The sequence below is a fragment of the Podarcis filfolensis genome (genome assembly GCF_964270895.1).
Source record: "Podarcis filfolensis genome assembly, chromosome: 9".
Taxonomy (NCBI): domain Eukaryota; kingdom Metazoa; phylum Chordata; class Lepidosauria; order Squamata; family Lacertidae; genus Podarcis; species Podarcis filfolensis.
This window is the reverse complement of record NC_139610.1, coordinates 33,050,122-33,070,466: the sequence shown is the minus strand read 5'-3', so window position 1 is coordinate 33,070,466 and position 20,345 is coordinate 33,050,122. Positions and strand designations below refer to the sequence as shown.

General features: G+C 43.1%; 1 protein-coding gene across 1 annotated transcript in view; it reads right to left on the bottom strand.

The window, feature by feature from the left end:
- Positions 1-15,453, bottom strand: part of AADAT (aminoadipate aminotransferase) — a 78,127-nt gene extending 62,674 nt beyond the window's left edge. The window contains exons 1-7 of the mRNA XM_083572161.1: positions 13,336-15,453; positions 9,425-9,497; positions 8,983-9,088; positions 8,287-8,455; positions 7,696-7,828; positions 5,509-5,583; positions 1,486-1,695 (exon numbers count right to left, since the gene is read on the bottom strand). Of these exons, the coding sequence (XP_083428287.1) occupies positions 1,486-1,695; positions 5,509-5,583; positions 7,696-7,828; positions 8,287-8,455; positions 8,983-9,049 (654 nt within the window). The 5' untranslated portion in view covers positions 9,050-9,088; positions 9,425-9,497; positions 13,336-15,453. The remainder of the gene's footprint in view (positions 1-1,485; positions 1,696-5,508; positions 5,584-7,695; positions 7,829-8,286; positions 8,456-8,982; positions 9,089-9,424; positions 9,498-13,335) is intronic.
- Between the last annotated feature and the right edge of the window lie 4,892 nt (positions 15,454-20,345).

Below are 20,345 nucleotides of genomic sequence, written 5' to 3'. Positions count from 1 at the left end.
GCAGTGGAGATTTTTGCCCTGATCCTAAGATCTGTGTGCATTCTCACATGCACCCGCATCTCTTGAAAATGCTGGGATTCTAATTAATTCCAATGGAGAGAGGGCATGTAAAAGCATATGGATGTAGGTTAGCACTTTCCATGGAAGCTAATTAAGAAAATTGGTCTGGGTAGCAGCAATCCATATACGGTTTCAGGCTCGAGTGGCTGGAAGTCAGGAGGATCAGAGTGCAGTATGCCAGACTCTAAATGAGTGTGTTTAATGCTTTAATCACAGATTTAAAAGTATATCTGTTAATTGGGCAAGTCATTAGCCACATGCAACAGATTTCTTCTAAAAATTGTATTTGCTTGAGTAGATAAACATGGAACTTAGAAGAGGGAAAGAAAACCCTTTTTACATCCCAACCGCATTGGCACCACAGTACATGCATTTCATATATTTCTGTCCCATCTTTGAGGATGATCCGTCACAAGGCAATTTACAATAAACATGTTAAAACCAAAAACAACAGTAAACCACACACACACACACAACGGATTAAAAGCATATATGGGGGAGGGGTCAGCAATAAGATCAATACAACTATTGGAAAAATAAAGGCAACAAGAGAGGGAACCAAGCACAGCTCTTGGGAGATGGAAATCCACAAGTGTGGCGCCACTGCTGAAAGGGCCCTGCCCCTTCACTCCCAGGGTGGTTAACATGGCAGGCCAGAGAACAACGGTTCTCAGTTTGATCTTCAGGTCCAGGCAAGTTCTTATGGATATGATGGCGGTGGCTGGGCTTCAAATGACCTAGTCCCAAACCGTTCTAGGCTTTAAACAAATTACGTACCTTGTTGAACTCTCCTAGAATTAAGAAACTGATGTGTTTACAATCACGACCAAACAGCACATCTACAGGCAGCACTGCCACTTTTATTACTCTCAGAAATCACATTAAGTCTCGGAGGGTTCATTTGGGGTCTGATTTCCACATAGATGCATCTTAGCAGCAGCAGCGGCAGCGGCAGCGGCAGTGGTGGTCAGCAGTGCTTTCCTGACATCACATCACAGCTGCTGTTGTGGCTTACTGAGAGGAAGGGGGTTAGACAGCAGGAAGATTGGCTTGGTGCAAATGCCCTGGTGGAACCAATTGGTGGAACCAATTCATATGGCATTCCTACCAGTGCATATTCACTGCACTGATCTCTCTGCTGCCCCCCAATGCCAGGGATGGGAGATCAGTTAAGTGTCCCTCTCCATCCCACCAACCACTACAGATGAGCAGATTTCTGTATCTCTGTGAAGAGGATGTACCAAGATGCACTGACTTCTCCCAAGAGTCCCTGTAATATAGAGGTCTGTTCTCCACTATGTTCTTTATTAGTATTTTGCTAGTACCTGAGACATAATATCCAGCAGGTTTGTGTGATGTGAAACCACCTCCCCCACTTTTTATTTGCCAGAGCAGTGACATTAAATGCGCATTTAATGAATATACCTGATAGATATCTTTTTTGCGGTCTGTCGTCAGTGAGGCTCCAGTAGGATTGCCACCGTTAGGAATTGTGTAGAGAAATTTGGGGAGGCTGCTGTTAGTTTTTTTGGCATCTTCTGGACTCCACCTGGAAAGAACTTCTTTCAGGGCTTTTGGAATAATGCCATGTTGGTCACTGGGAACATTGACAATGTTGCAGCCCAACGGCCTCAGCTGGTTTATAATAGAAGACAACAAGAATGAAGAGCGTTTACTTAAGCAGGACATTTTGCATCACATGCTACAGCATTTTAATGGTACCTATTTACCTATAAATTGAGGATTGGGAACATGTGGCCCTCCATATGCTGTTGGACTCCAACACCCATCAGCCCCAGCCACCATGGTCAATGACCAGCAATTTCTCAAGGGCCACAGGTTCCCCATCCCTGCTGCCAATCAAAAAATGATCTTTATACTGCCTAATTCCCATATCCCACTAGCTGTCATGTAAGGGAAGCCTATCTTTAAGAAAACAGATTAATTAAGAATCACTGAAAGCTCATTCTTGAACAGCTGATCACCTTTTGGGTTTACATTTTCCCTCCATCTTTTCACAGCTTGATCACACATGGTATCACACTCTGTTTGCTGCATGTACACTTGGTGTTGGGGAGGGGAACACCATAAAGCAGGCATAGGCAAACTCCGGCCCTCCAAATGTTTGGGACTACAATTCCCATCATAGCTAGCTAACAGGACCAGTAGCCAAGGATGATGGGAACTGTAGTCCCAAACATCTGGAGAGCCGGAGTTTGCCTATGCCTGCCACGAAGTATACTGTATAGTGAAACCGAGGGTTTAAATCACATGGAACAGACCATAAAATATAGGATGGCATCCTGTGAAGATTTGTGGAGGGCACAGAAAGTGAGCAGGGAGAGGAGGAAAAAGGGAAGTTTGCTTGCAGAAGCAGAAATCCTTTGTAGCACTTTGTGGTTTTTGTGGAGCTTGAAAACTTGTTGACCCGTTCATGAGCAGAAGTTGGTCCAAACCTTAATCTTTAGCTTACCTTTGGAATCATTTGTCCATTAAAAGAAACATCAGTGTATATGGCAATATACTTCCTAAGCAAAAAAGACACAGAGCATTTCGCACCCCCACATCTATTTCCCGTCTAAAATATTACTGTGGAGTGGTGGGAACGGGAAAAGCAGGGGCAACAAGAGACCTTTGTGAGCAAATGCAGCTAACTGAGATTTTGTTGCATACTGGGTGTAAACGATGAAGTAAGGGAATCACAGAAATTGTGTTTTGAGGAAGCAATTGGAGAGACCTAGAGATGGTGCTACATATGTATTCAAAGAGGGCATCCCTGGAATAAGGTGTTGTGAGGGAGAATAGACAGAGATCGTCAAGAAACAGGAGATCTACTTAGAACAGTTGAGGGTGCTATGAGGTGAAAAGTCTGTCTCGCTGTGTTCAGTGGGGCTTACTCCTAATAGATGTGCACAGAACCGCAGCCAAATGTGTTCATGTATCACAGGGAAGTGAATCTGCATGCTTACTGGCCTTTCTGAGCATTTTAGCATATCCTGCTATACAACTGATTTGCGGTCTGGTCGTACTCAGTTTCGAAATGAACCTTGTACCACCAATTTTTTCTATGCCCAAGAATGCAAGCTTTTATAACTAAAAATAACAAGCTCGCCACCACAGTAGTAATGAGAACATCTATGAAACAAATGAGACAGGGGTGAGACATGGAAACAACATAAGGGTTGATTTACAGGCCAGAAAACCATATAAAAATCTCTATATAAACAAATAAAGCACACCAAGCTGTCCATGTGGAGAGGTTCACCTTTCAGGTTTTGAGAGTTTTATCGCATCCCTTCCAAAAATGGCAACGACATGGAGACGCAACTGTCACACGTAACCTGGCTTGCATGGTTGCGCCACGCTTGAAATGTTATAGATTGGCACAGGGAACCTCAGGTCTTCTAGGCATCTCTATCTGGGCCTCAGAACATTCCCTAGGCCACAGTTTGGGCCTGTCTGGAACATGACCTTGAATTTTAATGCTTCTTGCTTGTCTGGATGGAGGTTAGACAGTGGTGTGTGGCAACTGTGTGTACAAACCTGTGTCCACACTACAAAGGTGAAATTTGCACATGTTACTTCATTCACTTTTGCCTCTGGCCCTGCTCACCTCTGGCACCCATTATAGATGCATTCTTAACACTTTTTAAATGTACAACTTAAGAATGCGATACACAAACGTAAGAGACAGCTGAGACCCAGAACTGGACGCAGTTTCCTCTTACGTGTAAAGTTTGGGAGCAAAGCTGGGTTTTCTATCACATAATGCGAAAAGCAGTTCACAGTCTTATCTCTCATTCCCGATCGGGTGAAACTGCTGGAACCAGAAATAACTTGCCTCAACAAAAGAAAGGATAATTGCTCCAAAACGCAAGGTATTCAGAAACAGGCCTGAAATTTCAATAATGCTAATAGAGCAACCAGAGGAAAATACAAAGGTGTGGGCAGTTATAGCTGAGGTTTAAAATAAAGAGTCTGCAATTTCTCTTTCTGCACTAACTAGCCCTTCATTTATTAGGCCATAAATGAAATGCAGCTGCATTTAAGTTTTATACTGGGCCCCCCCTGGAATGGATAATGAAAAAATATTGCCAACAACACACTAAGTCAAACCATAAATCATCCAGACACCACAATGATTTGCAGAATCAGGGAAGGCTGAACTGTTGTATGTAATATTGACAGGAACAAGATTTATCCCAGCGTTTCTCTGCATCTACGGCTATTATACATTACTGTATTTCATCTAAACGCACGAGGCACATGTTTAAAACTACAGAGCCGCAAAGCCAGTTTTTGCACATGAAAGCTCGCCGTTTAGTTATCACCACACAGTTCCCTCCCATGAACAGGAATGTGTGGAGAAACCAGATGTGATGCTAACAGCACAGGCCTCCGCACATCTACTCAGAAATAAGTTCTACTGAGTTCAGCGGGAAAGGTCTGTGTCCCAGTGGACACAGGCAGGAGGTCTGTGGTGAAATCCCCAGCATCTCTGACCAGGGCTGGGAAATTGCTCTGCCTGAAATCCCGCAGAACTGCTGCCATTCAGAGTAGACTGGATGGGCCAATGGCCTGACTCAGCATAACACAGCTTCTTATATTCCTATAGACAAGTGTATACAGGATACCAGACCAAATGTGTCTCCAGTAATCATGTCAGGGTTTTTAAAAATAGCAATAGTAGCCAAAGGGGTGGATTTCATTAGGACTGCAGTGGGTGGCAAGGGGAGGTTTAAATTGTGAATGTGACGAAATTCTGCCGCCACCATCCTGTGGTTGCAATTATGCCTGAAAGAAAATCTCCCATTGGGATGAATGGGTGACTCCCTCCAGAGGCCAGTAACAGCTGCTGGAAGGATTTTCAAAAGAAGTACAGCAGCAATGATGGGGTTAAACCTCCTGATCCTATGTGCTGTTGTCTCAATGAAAATTACCAGGAGTGGTTTAATAATAATCAACACCTCTTTCCACTGTTGGGAATGTAGTTCTGTGAGGGGAAATGGACAACTCTCAGCACCCTTAACAAAACTACAGTTCCATGCATTTTTGGGGGGAAGCTGTGGCTTTTACAACGTGGTTTTGTTGTGCTTTAAAAGGTTAGTACAGATGTGGCTAGTGTGGCTAGAGTTCAGGAAAGGATTAAAAAAACCTCTCTAGCCCACTGTTAAGCAGCAGTCAGAGTCAAACCAAGGACTCAAGCTTTACAGCTGCTAATATAATGTCTTAGTGTGTTTTAAGTGCATTATGCAAACGTGACCCTAGATGGTGCTAGTGAGCTAATGCAAAATTCAATATATTTTAAAAAACTTTTTTTAAAAAAGCATTTTCACAGCGTTTTTTAAAATATATGTGTAGATTCCACCCCACTTGTTTTTAGGTGAAGATCTGAACTATACCAGCACTTGCCACTGTCATAGGTTTCCAGAATGATGGAATACTCACAGCTGCCAGTGTCCCGGGATAGGTGGGCGCATCTAAAAGGACTGTGTCTCCAGGATTAATCAGCATTTCAAATACCTACAGGTTTAAAATATAGAACATATATTATTGGAAGACTTTCTGTGTACCATTAATATTTCTCTCTACTTCTACAGTAAGTGCCTTATGGTAGTAATGAGTTAGCTATTTTGTAGACCAAAGTTGATTCTAAGATAGAAAAAAAGTATTATGGGAAGTAGAGAACTGCTCATTGGGTGAATTATGGCTAAACTTGTGGGGGGGTGCCCTCTCAAAAATATACATTCACCCTTTCAATAATGTCCAGGCCAGAAAAAAACAACAACCTTGCATAACACATTACAAATGAATGCTAATTAAATGGATAGCAAAGTTACGGCACATAAAATCCTACTCAACTGTACTATCACAGCCCAATTTTGTGCTCCTAAGAATATAAGTGGCAAAAAAATGGACCGAAAAACCAGAAAGCAGCCCCTTATTTATATTGCACAAAATGCTCATTTTGTACTTTGCCTGTTTCACAGGTCGTTGGCCAAAACAGTACATATTCAGTACAGTGGTACCTCGGGTTACATACGCTTCAGGTTACAGACTCTGCTAACCCAGAAATAGTGCTTCAAGTTAAGAAGTTTGCTTCAGGATGAGAAGAGAAATCGTGCTCCAGCGGCACGGCAGCAGCAGGAGGCCCCATTAGCTAAAGTGGTGCTTCAGGTTAAGAACGGACCTCCGGAATGAATTAAGTACTTAACCCGAGGTACCACTGTAATTACATGCAACCTATTAATAAAGAATAATTACTTTGTCAGTTTCAAAACTGCATAGATTATGATGTGAAATGCAGCAATTCTACTCTAAAAACAGCAATGTGGAATGGGAACAGCCTCCTGAGAACAGGGCTTGTGTACTTTTATCTAACTACAGATGTGCCTAGGACATTCTTGGTGCTTTTACATATAAGAAATGATGCTGGTGATGTTCTTAACTTGGGTAGCTGCAGACACCATCACTGTTCTCCTCCTCCTCTGCCTGGGTGTTTGTAAGTCTGGATGGAGTCAAGAGGAGGACAGACAAAGGTGTGGGCAGTTATAGCTGAGGTTTTGCTATAAGACATTTTGCTGCCTGAAAGAAAGGGTGAGAAATTGCCTCCTCCCAGTTCCATTCGAGGTTCAAAAGCTCAGCAGACCACTGAAATTTATTTCAACATCCTCCAGTGCACCCTAAGGCAGTGGCTTAGTTAAGTGGCTGCAGGACAAGTTACACAGCACATGCACACAACACAGGGCTTGCTGCCCTTCTATATTTTCCGCCTGAAGCGCCACCCTCATGCTGCCTCATGGTAGGGCCAGCCCTGAGAACAGAGCAGCTTGGATCAAACAGGCAGGCTAATACTGAGCTGAAGAGAAACTATTGCCAGCAAAAGATGTGGCAGTTTGGCTGCTTTTGGTTCTTCTTCCCTTGCCTTTAGGATTTCTGAAAATGGAGCCTTGCCTAAGTTCAAGATGGCTTGCCCCTCCCCCCAAAAAAAAACCCCAATGAGAAAAATAATAAAATCTCTATTAAAATGTTAACAAATCACAAGGACCAAATTAGAGGAGATGAAGGAGACCCATGATCTGGAGGGAGGGAGCAGGGAAAAACTGGAACACGGTCATGGTGCTGGAGAAGGGAACTTAAACTTCCCTCGGTGCTATTTTCCAGAAGCAAGTCACACACACCAAAGCTCCTATTTGTCCTGCTTGTGAAAAAAGGCAGGTTGCCACCGTGTTCTTGCCAGATGTATCTAATCTTCTTCAGCTAGAGCTCTGAAAAAGTGGCATGGCAGACTTCCCACAGTGCGATCTTAAGCCTGCCTGCTCAGAATGAAGTCCTGTTGAATTCACCCGGGCTTGCCCCCAGTAAGTTGAGTTAGGACTGCAACCTCAGTTGGCAAAGGAATCCTTAGAAGATAAGATTTCAGGTAAAGCTGAGTTAACCGCTTAGGAGGTAAGAACTATGCTGACACCATATTAAAAGTACATCTGTATGGATCCTAAGATATTAGGTCAATATTAGTGTGTTTTATCTACCAGCCAGTAGTTGAATCTTTGCAATGCAAGGTAACAATGCACCGCATTGAGGAAAACAGGGGATAATTATCATAACCTTCAACATATATTGCTTTTGTCTTACTTTACTCAAACCTTCTTGACTGCCGGTGGTGACACACAACTCCATTTTCCCCTTTTCAGGCTGATACTCAACAGTTGGAGGGTTGTGAAGATTCTTCTGCAAATCCTTCAGCCAGAATAATAGCTCTGGAATGCTAAGCAAACATTTCTCTTTCAAATCGTTGCATCAATAAGCTCCTCATAATAATGCATTACATGTCCCCTTTCAAGATTCTCATCCTTTATTGATCTAACTTTAGATCTTGGTTGAAAATATTTTTGCCTCAAGCAATTGGGAGAGGGAGAACAAGAATGGATGCAGCTGCCTGGCCAGAAATGTTAGCCACCACTGTCTTACAGCCTGATCTTATGGTGCTGTTTCAGATGCAAGGGGCACCCTATCCAAGGCCTACCCATGGAGTTGCCACTTCCCTGTTCCCTTGCTACTCGTATAAATTTTCACCAGCAACAGGGAAGAGGGTTTCTGTGGTGGTACTCTGTGCACTTGCACAAAGGAGAATGGGAGACTGTGCCTCTCTGGCCAGCATTCATTTGCAACCCTCCTCTTGCTATTTCAAAAACACTACTTGGATCCACGAAATCTGTAAAATACCCCGCAGAGGCTGAATACTGGAGAGCTCTCTTCATCAAGTCTTCCCCAATTTCAACCGTTGTTCCATCTCCAATGGCAATGCTAGCAGTTTTGAAGGGGAAAGTATTGGGGTTTGGTGCCCCTCCAGCCAGAGAAATCAGTGATGGAGGAGACCTCTGCATCAATTCAGCTAAAGTAAAAGAAAAGCAAAAAGAGAAGAATGAAACTTAAGATCCTGTATCAGCAGATACTTCCTTTTAACCCCCTCCTTCATTTAACCCCCTCCTCATTTTATTTATTTAGATTTCCTACATACTCTATCCCAAGCTGTCTGGGCAGGTAACAAAAGTAAAATGCAGAAAAATGGAAAAACTGTATAACCAAGAAGCTCATGAAAATCTAAAAGAAACCTCTACAAACATTAGTAGAAAGCCGGGGCCTTCTGCATATGAAGTGTGTGAATGAGCCATGACCTCTCCCTAGTGGTGGGTGGGGGAACAATTCAGAAAAGAGAGCTGGCCCTTCTGTTATTGCTCTGCACACCTGTGGTGTCAAACCACATAGGCTGATAGTTTAGTGAGCTCATTTATATGCTGCCCACATAAAGTGGCAAGGAGGTCAACTCAGCTGGGCTCTTGCTTTCTACACCTATAAAATCATACGAACAACCTGAGGAAAATCAGAGGTTCTGGTTCGAGTGACAAAATATGTACTTACTGAGGAGCCTTATCGGAGATGCTGTTCTTGCAGCACTGACTGCAGTAATGAATCGTGAGTAATTCATGCCTAAATCGTCAAGCACCGGACTTGGCCTCCAGATAAACTGGACAATGGTTAAAATAAAAAGCAATAAAAAGAAACAGTTCTTTTATTATGCTATTTAAAAACATCACTATAAACACTCTAAAAGAGCACTGACAAAATCTATGGCACTAGTTTTGCCAGTGGGACATTGAAATGTAATGCATTATTTCTGTATAAGCTGATCTGATTAGCTTTGCTTATTGAGGTTTGGCTGACTACGAAAGAAAAAGGGGGAAGCCATACAAGTAATAGATCTTTAGCTTAGTTCTGTTTATTCAAAATTCCTAAATATTCTCATGCCACTATGTGGTTCGTACTGATAAGAGAAAGAGTAGCTGTCATAGCATAAACATACCAAAACACTCCAACTGAAGTAGATGTGTCTTAAAGGTGCTTGACGTGAGCTGGATCTTGCCCTTTGTGCTTAGCTGCATTGGAAACACATGAGAGTAAAGCAGTGTTAGATAAAATTAGCAAAAATCAGTTAACAACACTACACAAAAGAAAGGTTGGTTTAAGAGTGGCTAATTTGTACATTCTTAAAAAGCAAGGGTTTTGCCTTCCTTTCTCATGCTTGTTTAGAAGGTCCAAAGTTGAACCTACATGATGCATCTATGACTCTCCCATTTCCTGCCCCCAAACACCTGAAGCTACGCTAAGACGATAGATCTTTCAAATCCCCTGAATTGCTGGTAAACAAATGGGCCTATTTTCAATATCAAAGTTTCCTTCCGCATGAGGGATAAATAAGGCGGCATATTACTTTGTAGTATTGCACTGATTAGTATGATATTTTCTCCTCTTTCTATGGTTAATTCCTCAAAAGTCTAATCAGTTCTACAAACACCACTACTTGGTCAGTGTCTTAAAGATGAGCCACACAACCCCCAAATTGGTTATCAGCACACAGAAAAGTCAAACTACACTTTAATTGGCTGTGCAACAGAGTCATTGTCCAATTGCTTTTCTCTTGCGGTTAGATCAATTTTTCAACACGCGACTGATATTTTTGTCTGTTCGCTTCATCAAACGCTGAGAATTGATCCGGCTGTAATTAAATGGAAGCTTTTCCACAAAGTCAGAAGTAACTGGCTTTGAATTTGCTGCATGCTCAGATCTCTTACATGAACCAGATCTCAGTTAAGTCACAATTCAGCCCCGCTTTAAAGTAAGTAAATCAGAGTTTTATTATAATCAGTGAATTAGAAGGTAGAGGACAGGTGATAGAAGCTGCATGTTCTGCTTCTTTCTATTTTATCCATCTGAAAGCAGTTGAGGGATAACTGCGACCTTCATTTCCCCCATTACTTCTAGGCAGAAACAATTATAAAACAGACTTAGAGGCATGACAACTGTGCAATCTTTACAAGAACCCGCCTTTGTTTCTTCAGCTGTATATATCCACACTGCAAGCAGTCATGGGATGCCTCAGCACATCAGACTGGAAGAAAAGATCCTGTCTCGAGAAAGAACAACAGAAAACAGTCTTTCAAAATGTTTTCAAACAGTGTTATGCCTGTCTACTCAGAAGTCTGTCCTACAAAGTTCAATGGGAGTAAGTTCCAGGTGTGCATAGCACTGCAGCCAAACTGATTTCCCTTCCCAATTTCCTAGCTTTCTACCTTCAACACAACCACATATTCTAGAAAAAAATACTTAACCTAATGTCTGAAGCTTCCCTATTGTAAAAATAAACCAGGATCCATTTAGTTAAAATGTAAATGAATCCGTGTGTATGCATGTGCTGAGAGAATCAAAAGATTCAAAAGTGCTTGGATGCTCAGCAGTCTCTTTTATTGAATTCATAGAAAATAAGTCTGTATCAGCTGAGAAAACACAGTTATGTTCTACTATCTGCTTTACAAATTGCAAACAGTTTTATGGAAGTAGTTCTTTATGCTCCATCTCCTTGCTGAACATTTTCCCTTTGTACATAAAAATTATGCTACGTATTTATGTTGAGGGGCGGGAATTAAAATCCTCATTCCATTATTCACTGCAGCAGCAAATGATCTTCCATATAGCAACGATTTCCCTGCTGCAAAGAGAGTATCCCCACCTCCACCCACAATAATCCAAGACTTGTTACCATACAGAAGGACTGTATTATCTAATTTTGCATCCTTCCTATTTAGTGTTGACAAATAGGTTTGTGTAGGAAGCTGGCATGGAGAAAAAAAAAACTGTGTTCACACAGAACAAGCAAGAGAGAAAGGGAATGTATTCACAAGACTGATACTGACACTTGACAAAACCACTGTTCCAAGTAGCTGAGTACTGGAAATCTACTGATCAGTTTGAAGGAATGCAGCTTCTTGTTTCCTAGAGGTTTAAACCTGGTGCATGTATAGTGAGGAAGTCCTTCCAAAGTATTCCTTCAGTGCAGCTGTGGAGCAGAAACTTTGGTAGTTTAGACCACAGGTGTACCTAGGCTCCTTTGCAACCTTGGCAAGGAGCTAGTAGTGCCATCTGACTGGTGAGGGGCCCCCACAGGGCTGCTGTGACGGAGCCAGAGTAGAGGTGTGATTTTAACATCCTTGGTGGGGGCCAACCTAACCAACCCCTAGGTACACCCATTTTAGACTGCGATACCTTGATCCCTGTAGTAGTGGATATGTGTGGAGAGACCAGGAATGCTTCCAGGCAGAGGCTTACTATTGCAAATGGGGTGTTAGCAATAGCTTCTTCTTCTTTTTTTAAAGGTAGTGGTCTTTTATAGAAAAGGTAAATCTGGATTAAGTAAAGGAAAAATACAGGCTGCCATTTTTATGTCAATATTATGTGGTGTCTGAAAACGATGCGCCAGAATGAGGGGCACCACCCCAGAATAAACACCTGTCCGGAAGGCTCTAAGAGCAGCATAAATGCAGGTTACTGGCAGGCATACAGGACTCCAATATGCCTATGTAGCCCGGCATTGTGAAGAATGGTACCTGTCATGGGCAAGCAGAGCTAACAGAAAGACTTCAGGAAGCCTCTGTAAATATGACTGTGGGGCACACAGGGCTGCTTGGCTATAAGTTTGGATTTTGAGGGCAGAAAACATCCCAGCAGGGCTCTGTTCCACCTTGCACTTTCTAGAGCTGTGGTTGCCCCCAGGGGGGCAATTTGATTTTTAAGGGGGGGCAATTCGAGAATGTTTAGACCAAGTTCATGGTCTTCTAGGCTTCCTCCACGTGATTAGGAGTTCGCTTTTTTTAAAAAAAATAATAAGTATTATATGTCACGGGTGCAGGGCAGCAGGATTTTAGAGATACTTAGGTGGGGCATAAGGGACGCGGGTGGCGCTGTGGGTTAAATCACAGAGCCTAGGACTTGCTGATCGGATGGTCGGCGGTTCGAATCCCCATGACGGGGTGAGCTCCTGTTGCTCGGTCCCTGCTCCTGCCAACCTAGCAGTTCGAAAGCACATCAAGGTGCAAGTAGATAAATAGGTACCGCTCTGGTGGGAAGGTAAGCAGCGTTTCCGTGCACTGCTCTGGTTCGCCAGAAGTGGCTTAGTCATGCTGGCCACGTGACCCGGAAGCTGTATGCCGGCTCCCTTGGCCAATAAAGCGAGATGAGCGCCACAACCCCAGATTTGGCCACGACGGGACCTAACGGTCAGGGGTCCCTTTACCTAGGTGGGGCATGGCCATAAAAAGGTTGGGAACCACTGTTCCAGAGGCTCTCGAAGAGGGCCTTTTGGTATTAGCTGCTATCTGATCCTTTTAACCTGAAGAAGCATGCTCTGCTATTAAGAAGAGACACCCACGACCCTTGACGTGCACCACTTTCCCTTTGCGCGCTTGCTTGCCCATTCCTTTCCCATTCTAACCATTTCCCCTCCTCTCTGTGCCGACTCTGCTGCAGGATCCCCTCCCGGAAAGCATGATCCACGTGATTAAAAAGAGCGTCTCAAAACATGCGCAGAGCGCACGCTGTCGCATTCCCACACGGGGTAAACAGAAGCTTAACAGGCGGCGGCGGCGGCGGCGAGGTTGAAGCGTCAGCGCTGGCTTGCTTCCCCGCGCTAGTTTAGCAGTAGCAGCAACGCCAACAGCCGCTGCTGCAAAGCGTCCGGGGATCCAGCAAGTCTGGGATCTGCGTGACGCGGAAGGCGCGTCCGCTCGCCGACCTCGCTCTCCAATGTGCTGCCGCTGCTGCTGCTCGGCCCGAGCGGGGGCTGCCAGCTCCGCGATTGTGCAGCCGCCAGGGAGAGCTGGAGCTCCGGCAAAGCGCAGCGGCGGAGCGCGGCCGAGTCGCCCGGCCCGGCGCCATACTAACCTTCGCCGCCAATGCTCGCCGCTGCCAACCGGGCCCTGGCGCGCCTGATGAAGGAGCCGCCGCGCCGCCGCCGCCGCCGCCGGTCTTTTCGGGGCCCGCCTCTCCGTCGCCAACTGCGGCCTGCAACGCCGAGGAGCCGCTTGTCTAGCCTTGTCCCCGGCTCCCCTTCTGGGCAAGCACGCGCGCAAGCTCGCTTCCAAGAGAGCCGACCTTGATATGGGCGCGAAGAAGCGTCAACATATCCCCAACTCAAATAAGGCGGGTGGGTGGGAAGGAAGCCGCTCCTCCCTTTGACTTCATTAAAAAAACCACACACATTCTGCATACTTTCCAATTAAAATTTAACACCACGCTAAAAAACACAACGAACATTAACAGCAGAGTTGGATCTGGACCAGGAAAAGGAAAGTTTTCCTTTCGGCTGCTTAAAGCTCACTAGCAAGAATCAATGTGCGCCGGCAGGCTGTTGAGCATGTGCAGAGTGCTACCTTTCTCTCACTGTCGCTAAAGCACACCCGGGCCCAAAATAAAAGGTGTATGCTACTCGTATGCTGTTGAACATGTGCAGAGTGCTGTCTTTCACTATTGTCGAACCACACCCAGTCCCCAAACAGCCTAGATAAGCGTTATTGGCTTCCCGGGAACAGATGGTGTAATTTTTGTCAAAGTACAGTATACATTTTATAAGATGCTTGCAATGTGTTTTATTTTATTAAATTCCCTTATACATTTTTAAAAATACCTGTACGCTTTAAAACAGATATCCAGTTAGTTGATCGCTCTAAAACCCAAAGGGAAAGCTATTAAATGTTTCAACATTTAGAATGAGTGGAGCATGAAAGGTTAAAAAGCTGGCATTCCTACCATATGTATTTATGTGTGTTCACTTGAATTAAGCATTTTTATCACCTCAGTTTTTGTTCCAAAGTGATTGGGCGGGGGGGGGGGGGGAGAGAAAAGAAAATTGCCAATTTTCAAAGGGATTATGTGCCAAGACTTTACCCAAGGCAGTTTTTAGGATTTAATTTCAGTGCAGTGCCAGCAGGCTCTCAGTCAAGTCCTGTGATACAAAAACGGTTTTCGTTTCTGTTCTTTTAAAGGCATATAGTATGTGACCTAATTCTGCAGGAGATTTCAGGTTGCCTTCCTATGCTCTGTTTTTGCACTCTTGCTTAACCTTAAAATAAGTAATGCAATGTTGCATCGTGTCTGATGGTCCATTTGTGGTCTAATTATTTGTTCCCTTTGACCGCTAGATGTCGCCTGTGCACCTTAGTTTGGAAGTGTGTGTGTGTGTGTGTAAAAAGACAAGTTCCAAGCAGAATTGTGTCAGCTTATTCCATTTGATAGTAATTGCTTCACTGCAGGCAGTTTGTGAAATGGGAAGGAATGAGTCCCACCTGAGCTATTACCAGGCTGAATTTCATTGGAAGGGTTAACTCCAGTCAGGAGCCATTAGCAGTTAGTGAAATAACTAAATACAGAGTATATAGAATGTGATATTGTTAGATTGCCTTCACAAATGTGTGCATATGTAAGGCTTGCTTTGACATCAGCAAGGAAGTGATAGATGGTAAGAGAACAAGTGTTACAGCATTATAAAGTCAAGAGAGTCCTGGAGTCATGTGACTGCTGGTGCTACTAAGCATTTATTCAGTATCGGAGCCGTGTGCTAGGCAACGCTCAGCACCCAGCTGGTGTTCTTTAATAGGAGAAACATGTGTATGGTCATCTTTACCTGTTCATTGGGTTCTCTTTTAGCGGTTCTGCTGTGAAGCACAGCATATGAGAGCCACCTGCGAAAAGCTGTTTTCGCCTTTCAAGGTGTGTGCAAGAGCACAGCGAGTGGTCCTGTGACTTGAAGGTCTAATGACGCTATTTATTTTTTTTAATTTTAAAATTTAGACGTGTTGTACTAAATTTCCATAGATTTTGTACATCATGGCCCATTTGCAATAATGAAAATATTTTTCCATTCTGAAATTCAGTAATCTGTCCTATTTCTTCAAGGAAACAATAAAGGGCTGCTATTTTATCTTGGTTCTGAGTGCGTACTAAACTTCCTTTAATCACTTTATCCATGACAAGGAAGGTTAATTAAATAAATAATCCCAGTACATTTTAATATTTTTGTGCACCTGACACATAATATTTTCTGCAGCCCTGAAAGATAGTATGTTAACTTATAATCATTTTGTAAAAAAGCAATGATTTTATTGCTATTTCCCAGGAAGAGAAAAAAATATCTCAGGCATTTCCATTAACTACCTCCAGTTATTTTCTTGATAGATGTCTGCTACATGTTTTCAGAATGCATAAATGCTTAGCCTTCATACATGCCTCATAGAAATGCTTGCTCGATTTCCGAGCTAGGTTTTTAAAATAAAATAAAATAAAATCCCATGAACTATGATACCATCTGAGTGATTATTATAAAAGCTTGATTTTAAAAATAAGTGCTCGATTTTAAATGTTTGAGTCAGCTCATTTGGAAGTACAGACCAACACTCAATACAAAATCAATATAAAGCAGGGTTACCACTCTTTTTGGGTCCATGGGCTCATTTGCAATCCAGCAGAACTGTTGCTGGGCACCACATGATGCTGCAACTTTCCACTCTCCCTGAAATACGACTAGGACCTGGGAGACCAGGGGTCAAAACCCTACTCAGCCTTGAACCTCACTGGATGATCTTGGGTCAGTCCATGGCTGTCAACTTTCAGATTTGAAAATAAGGGATCAGCAGCCTCACCTGTCCCGGGGACAGTCTACAGGATATCTAAAAATCCAGGATAGCAGCGGAAAACGGCACTGGAATAAGGGAATTTCCCGCAAAAAAAGGGAAGGTTGACATCTATGGGCCAGTCACTGCCTCTCAGCCTAAACACTTGGTTGCAGTGGGGTTTCAGTGAGGAGGAGAACCATGTACGCTACCCTCAGCTCCTTGGAGAAGAAGGTAGGATATAAATGCAGTGAATCACAAATTCATTTATTCAATTTATATACTGCCCTTCATCTGAAGATCTCAGGGCAGTTCACATGATAAAAATACAGGATAAAAGAAGAAAATAAAGAGTAAGGACAAAACCGAATCGAAACAACCCCCCCCCCCCACATTTAAAATGCTGTAGAATATCAATCAGCCAAAGGCTGGTTAGAGAGGAATGTTGTTGCCTGGCAGTTAAAGATGTATAATGAAGGCACCAGACGAACCTCCCTGGGAAAGCATCCTACAAATGGGGAGCCACTGTAGAAAACACCTGTTCTCATGTTGCCACCCTCTGGACCTCTCACGGAGGAGGCCTATGAAGCAGAGCCTCAGATGAGGATTGCGGGGTCTGGGTCAGTTCATATGAGAAGAGACAGTCCCACCCTATGATTAGGCTTGAAAACAAGCCTCCTCTTGACTAAAGATGGCATCTTCCAAATGTAATTTCAACAGGGCGTTGCAACTCTCTGGGCTCTTGGAAAGAGCCTCTGCTAAAATGCAGCTTGGTCTATGATTAAGTGTAACACTTAAAATAACTTTTATCAACTTTGAGGATGATTAAGCCCACTGGATACTGTTACCGAAACATACTAGGAAAGTTGCTTAAGTCGGTTGAGCATGAGATGCTTAATCTCTGGGTCGTGGGTTTGAGTCCTACATTGGGCAAAAGATTCCTGCATTGTTGGGGTTGGACTAGATGACCCTCGTGGTCCTTTTCAACTCTGTGATTATATTCTATTCTACTAGCCATGATGGCTATGTTTTACCACCACTATTAGAGGTGATAGGGACGCGGGTGGCACTCTGGGTTAAACCACAGAGACTAGGACTTGCCGATCAGAAGGTCTGCGGTTCGAATCCCAGCGACGGGGTGAGCTCCCGTTGCTCGGTCCCTGCTCCTGCCAACCTACCAGTTTGAAAGCACGTCAAAGTGCAAGTAGATAAATAGGTACCACTGTGGCGGGAAGGTAAACAGCGTTTCCGTGCGCTGCTCTGGTTTGCCAGAAGTGGCTTAGTCATGCTGGCCACATGACTCAGAAGCTGTATGCCGGCTCCCTCGGCCAATAAAGTGAGATGAGCGCTGCAACCCCAGAGTCGGTCACGACTGGACCTAATGGTCAGGGGTCCTTTTACCTTTACCTATTAGAGGTGATAGGCACCTGAAATACCAATTTCTGGGCATCCCAGGTGGGTAGAGTGCTCTTGTGTTCAGGTTCTGCTTGTGAGTTTCAAATGAGCATCTAGTTGGCTGAGTTGTTCTTATGTTCCAATTAAATGTGCATGGGATCACTTTTGCAACCATGGTAACTAAAATTTAGCACAAATTGGAAGGGTTTTAAAGTGATTTTTGAAGGCCAGCTGAACTTATCACCCATTGAATTTGTCAGGGAAATAAATTTAGTAATTTTCGGGTAACGTGACGCACTAGTTTTTCATATAAATGATTCCACCTACCCAGGAGGAGCCATCAGTTGTACTATACCTCATATGCAATCTAAAGAGCTACAGTCAGGAACATTTCACCACATATTGAGCTATTTGTCTAGAGAGCATTTACACTAAAGTATGTCCTTTTTCATAGTCTCCTTTGAGCACTTAACATTGTCATTGCTCATACTGTAGTTTCTCAGTTTAATTGTTTGTTTTTATATATATATGTGTGTGTGTTGCATTTGTTGTTTTGTTTTAAGCAGTATACAAATATATTAAATAATAATAAAAATAACAAACCACTCAAAAACTTGCAGCAAGCTGAAAAGGCAGCAGCATCTGGTAATGACTGCATTGTGTCTACCTGCCCTCGATTCTTCCGTTTGCTTCTCTCTAATTTGTGTTTTAACTGATCAGTTTGTCATGGCAAAGGCTTTGGAAGGTGATTCCTAGAGAATGGTTAGTGGATAGAACAGAGTTATATTTTTTGGAGTGAAAAGCAAAACACTGTTCTAGCTTGTAGAGCCGATGGGTCACAATCCAGACACTAACTTTTGGCATGCTCAAGGGCTTCTGTGCACCCAGTGGGACTTCCCCCATTATGCAACGTGACAGGCAGTGTGGTATAGTGGTTATAGTTCTGGACTAGGACTTGGGTTCCTGGGATTCAAATCCCCCTTTGGCCATGAAGCTGACTTGGAGACTTTGCGCCATCATCTTGCAACCTCCCAGGGTTGTTGTGAGGATCAAATGGTGGGGAGAGAGAACTATGTATGTCTCTTTGATCTCCTTGGGGGAAAGATGGAATAGAAACATAAATATAAATTACTTTTTTATTATTATTATAAAGTAAATAAATGCCACAAACTGGTTTCTGAAATTCTCCGTGTTTTTGCATACAGGATTCTGTTCAGATAAGCAAAGGACACGTTTCTTTGGATTATTGCCATGAGCTGCAAACTTTCGGCAAATGCCAGGGTAATCAATTGTCTCTCTTAGTTTTGAGATTGCAAATGGAATTGCTGCGCTTGTCCTCTTTTCATTTCACCTCCAGTCTTCGTGATGCGGCTGAAACCTTCACAGCATTACTACAGAGGTGATGAGCATTTTCCTTGCGTGACTGGTTCAGTCATATTTGACATTTTATATCAAATGTAGTCAACTTTGACTGTATCAGGAAAAGAAAACATCCAGTTGCAAAGGTTTGTGCCAAAAGTAAGGGCCAGGACCTTTAAGTCATAATATTCAGTTTCACCATTTTCTTCCAAATATATAAGCACTGCTTCCCCCAACCCCCATTCGAGAGATCCATTTTAGGTTCACTATAATTGCTATCTTTTACTTCAGGCTCTGTAAACTCTAGTTATCAGCAGCATTCCTATTAGACAATGAGCCAGAAAAGACTTTTCTTTTTCAGATCAAATTTTTGTCTTTATGGTGAAGCCAAAATTGGATGGAGCAAAGATCAATAATGTATCCAGCTAATACACTAAAATATAAATGAAATGAATCATAAGAAATGAAATTACTTTTCCTGACAACCTAGAGATAAATACTGTCCTACAAACCTACCGGCCTGTCAATTTGGATTTATTTTGTTGGTGATCTAGGAATACTATGCAAACCGTAATATGTGAGGCCAATCTTTCAGTACTGGAATAGTTTGAAGCAAAACAGATTGTGGCTTAGGTTGTTGATAATCAGTAAGTAGATATAAATAGAATTTCATAATGAAATATGGTTCGGTAAATTTCTTCCATTGGCTCTGCCTGATCCCACGTCTCACAACAGAAACATATATTTTAAAAACAACAAAGATTTTTCTAACAACGCTAGCCATTATATACTTATCCTCCATGTGGTTGTATAATCTTCCTAAAGTTGTCCAAGTTGGTGGCCATCACAACAACTTGCAGTAGCAAATTCCATAGTTTATGTACTGTGTGAAGAAATCCTTCCTTTTGTGTGTGCTGAATCTCCCAAAGTTCAATACTTGTATTATGGGAGTCTTATCTGAAGGACTATCCAGTCCACACCAGTTTTAAAGGCTAAAAACCATAGGAAGATGCCTGCAGTTCTTAGTTCACATTTAGCACCTGGATAGCAGATGCTCAAGTCACCTGGTCACAGTATTTCTTAGCCACAATGGGAAGGGTGAGGAACCTTTGGCTCTCCAGATGTTGCTGAACTGCATCTCCCATCAGCCCTAGCAAGCATGTCCAATGGCCAAGGATGATGGGAGTTGTAGTTGGAGGGTAATGCCTGGAGGGTCAAAGATTCCAATACCTTCACTATGGTGAAATGCACGTCTATTTAAATTCTTTTAACATGTTAATCTACAGTGGTACCTCTGGTTACGAACTTAATTCGTTCTGGAGGTCCGTTCTTAACCTGAAACCGTTCTTAACCTGAGGTACCACTTTAGCTATTTGAGCCTCCCACTGCCGCCGCACCGCCACTGCACGATTTCTGTTCTCATCATGAGGTAAAGTTCTTAACCTGAGGTACTACTTCTGGGTTAGTGGAGCCTGTAACCCGAAGTGTTTGTAACCTGAGGTGTTTGTATTCTGAGATACCACTGTATATGAA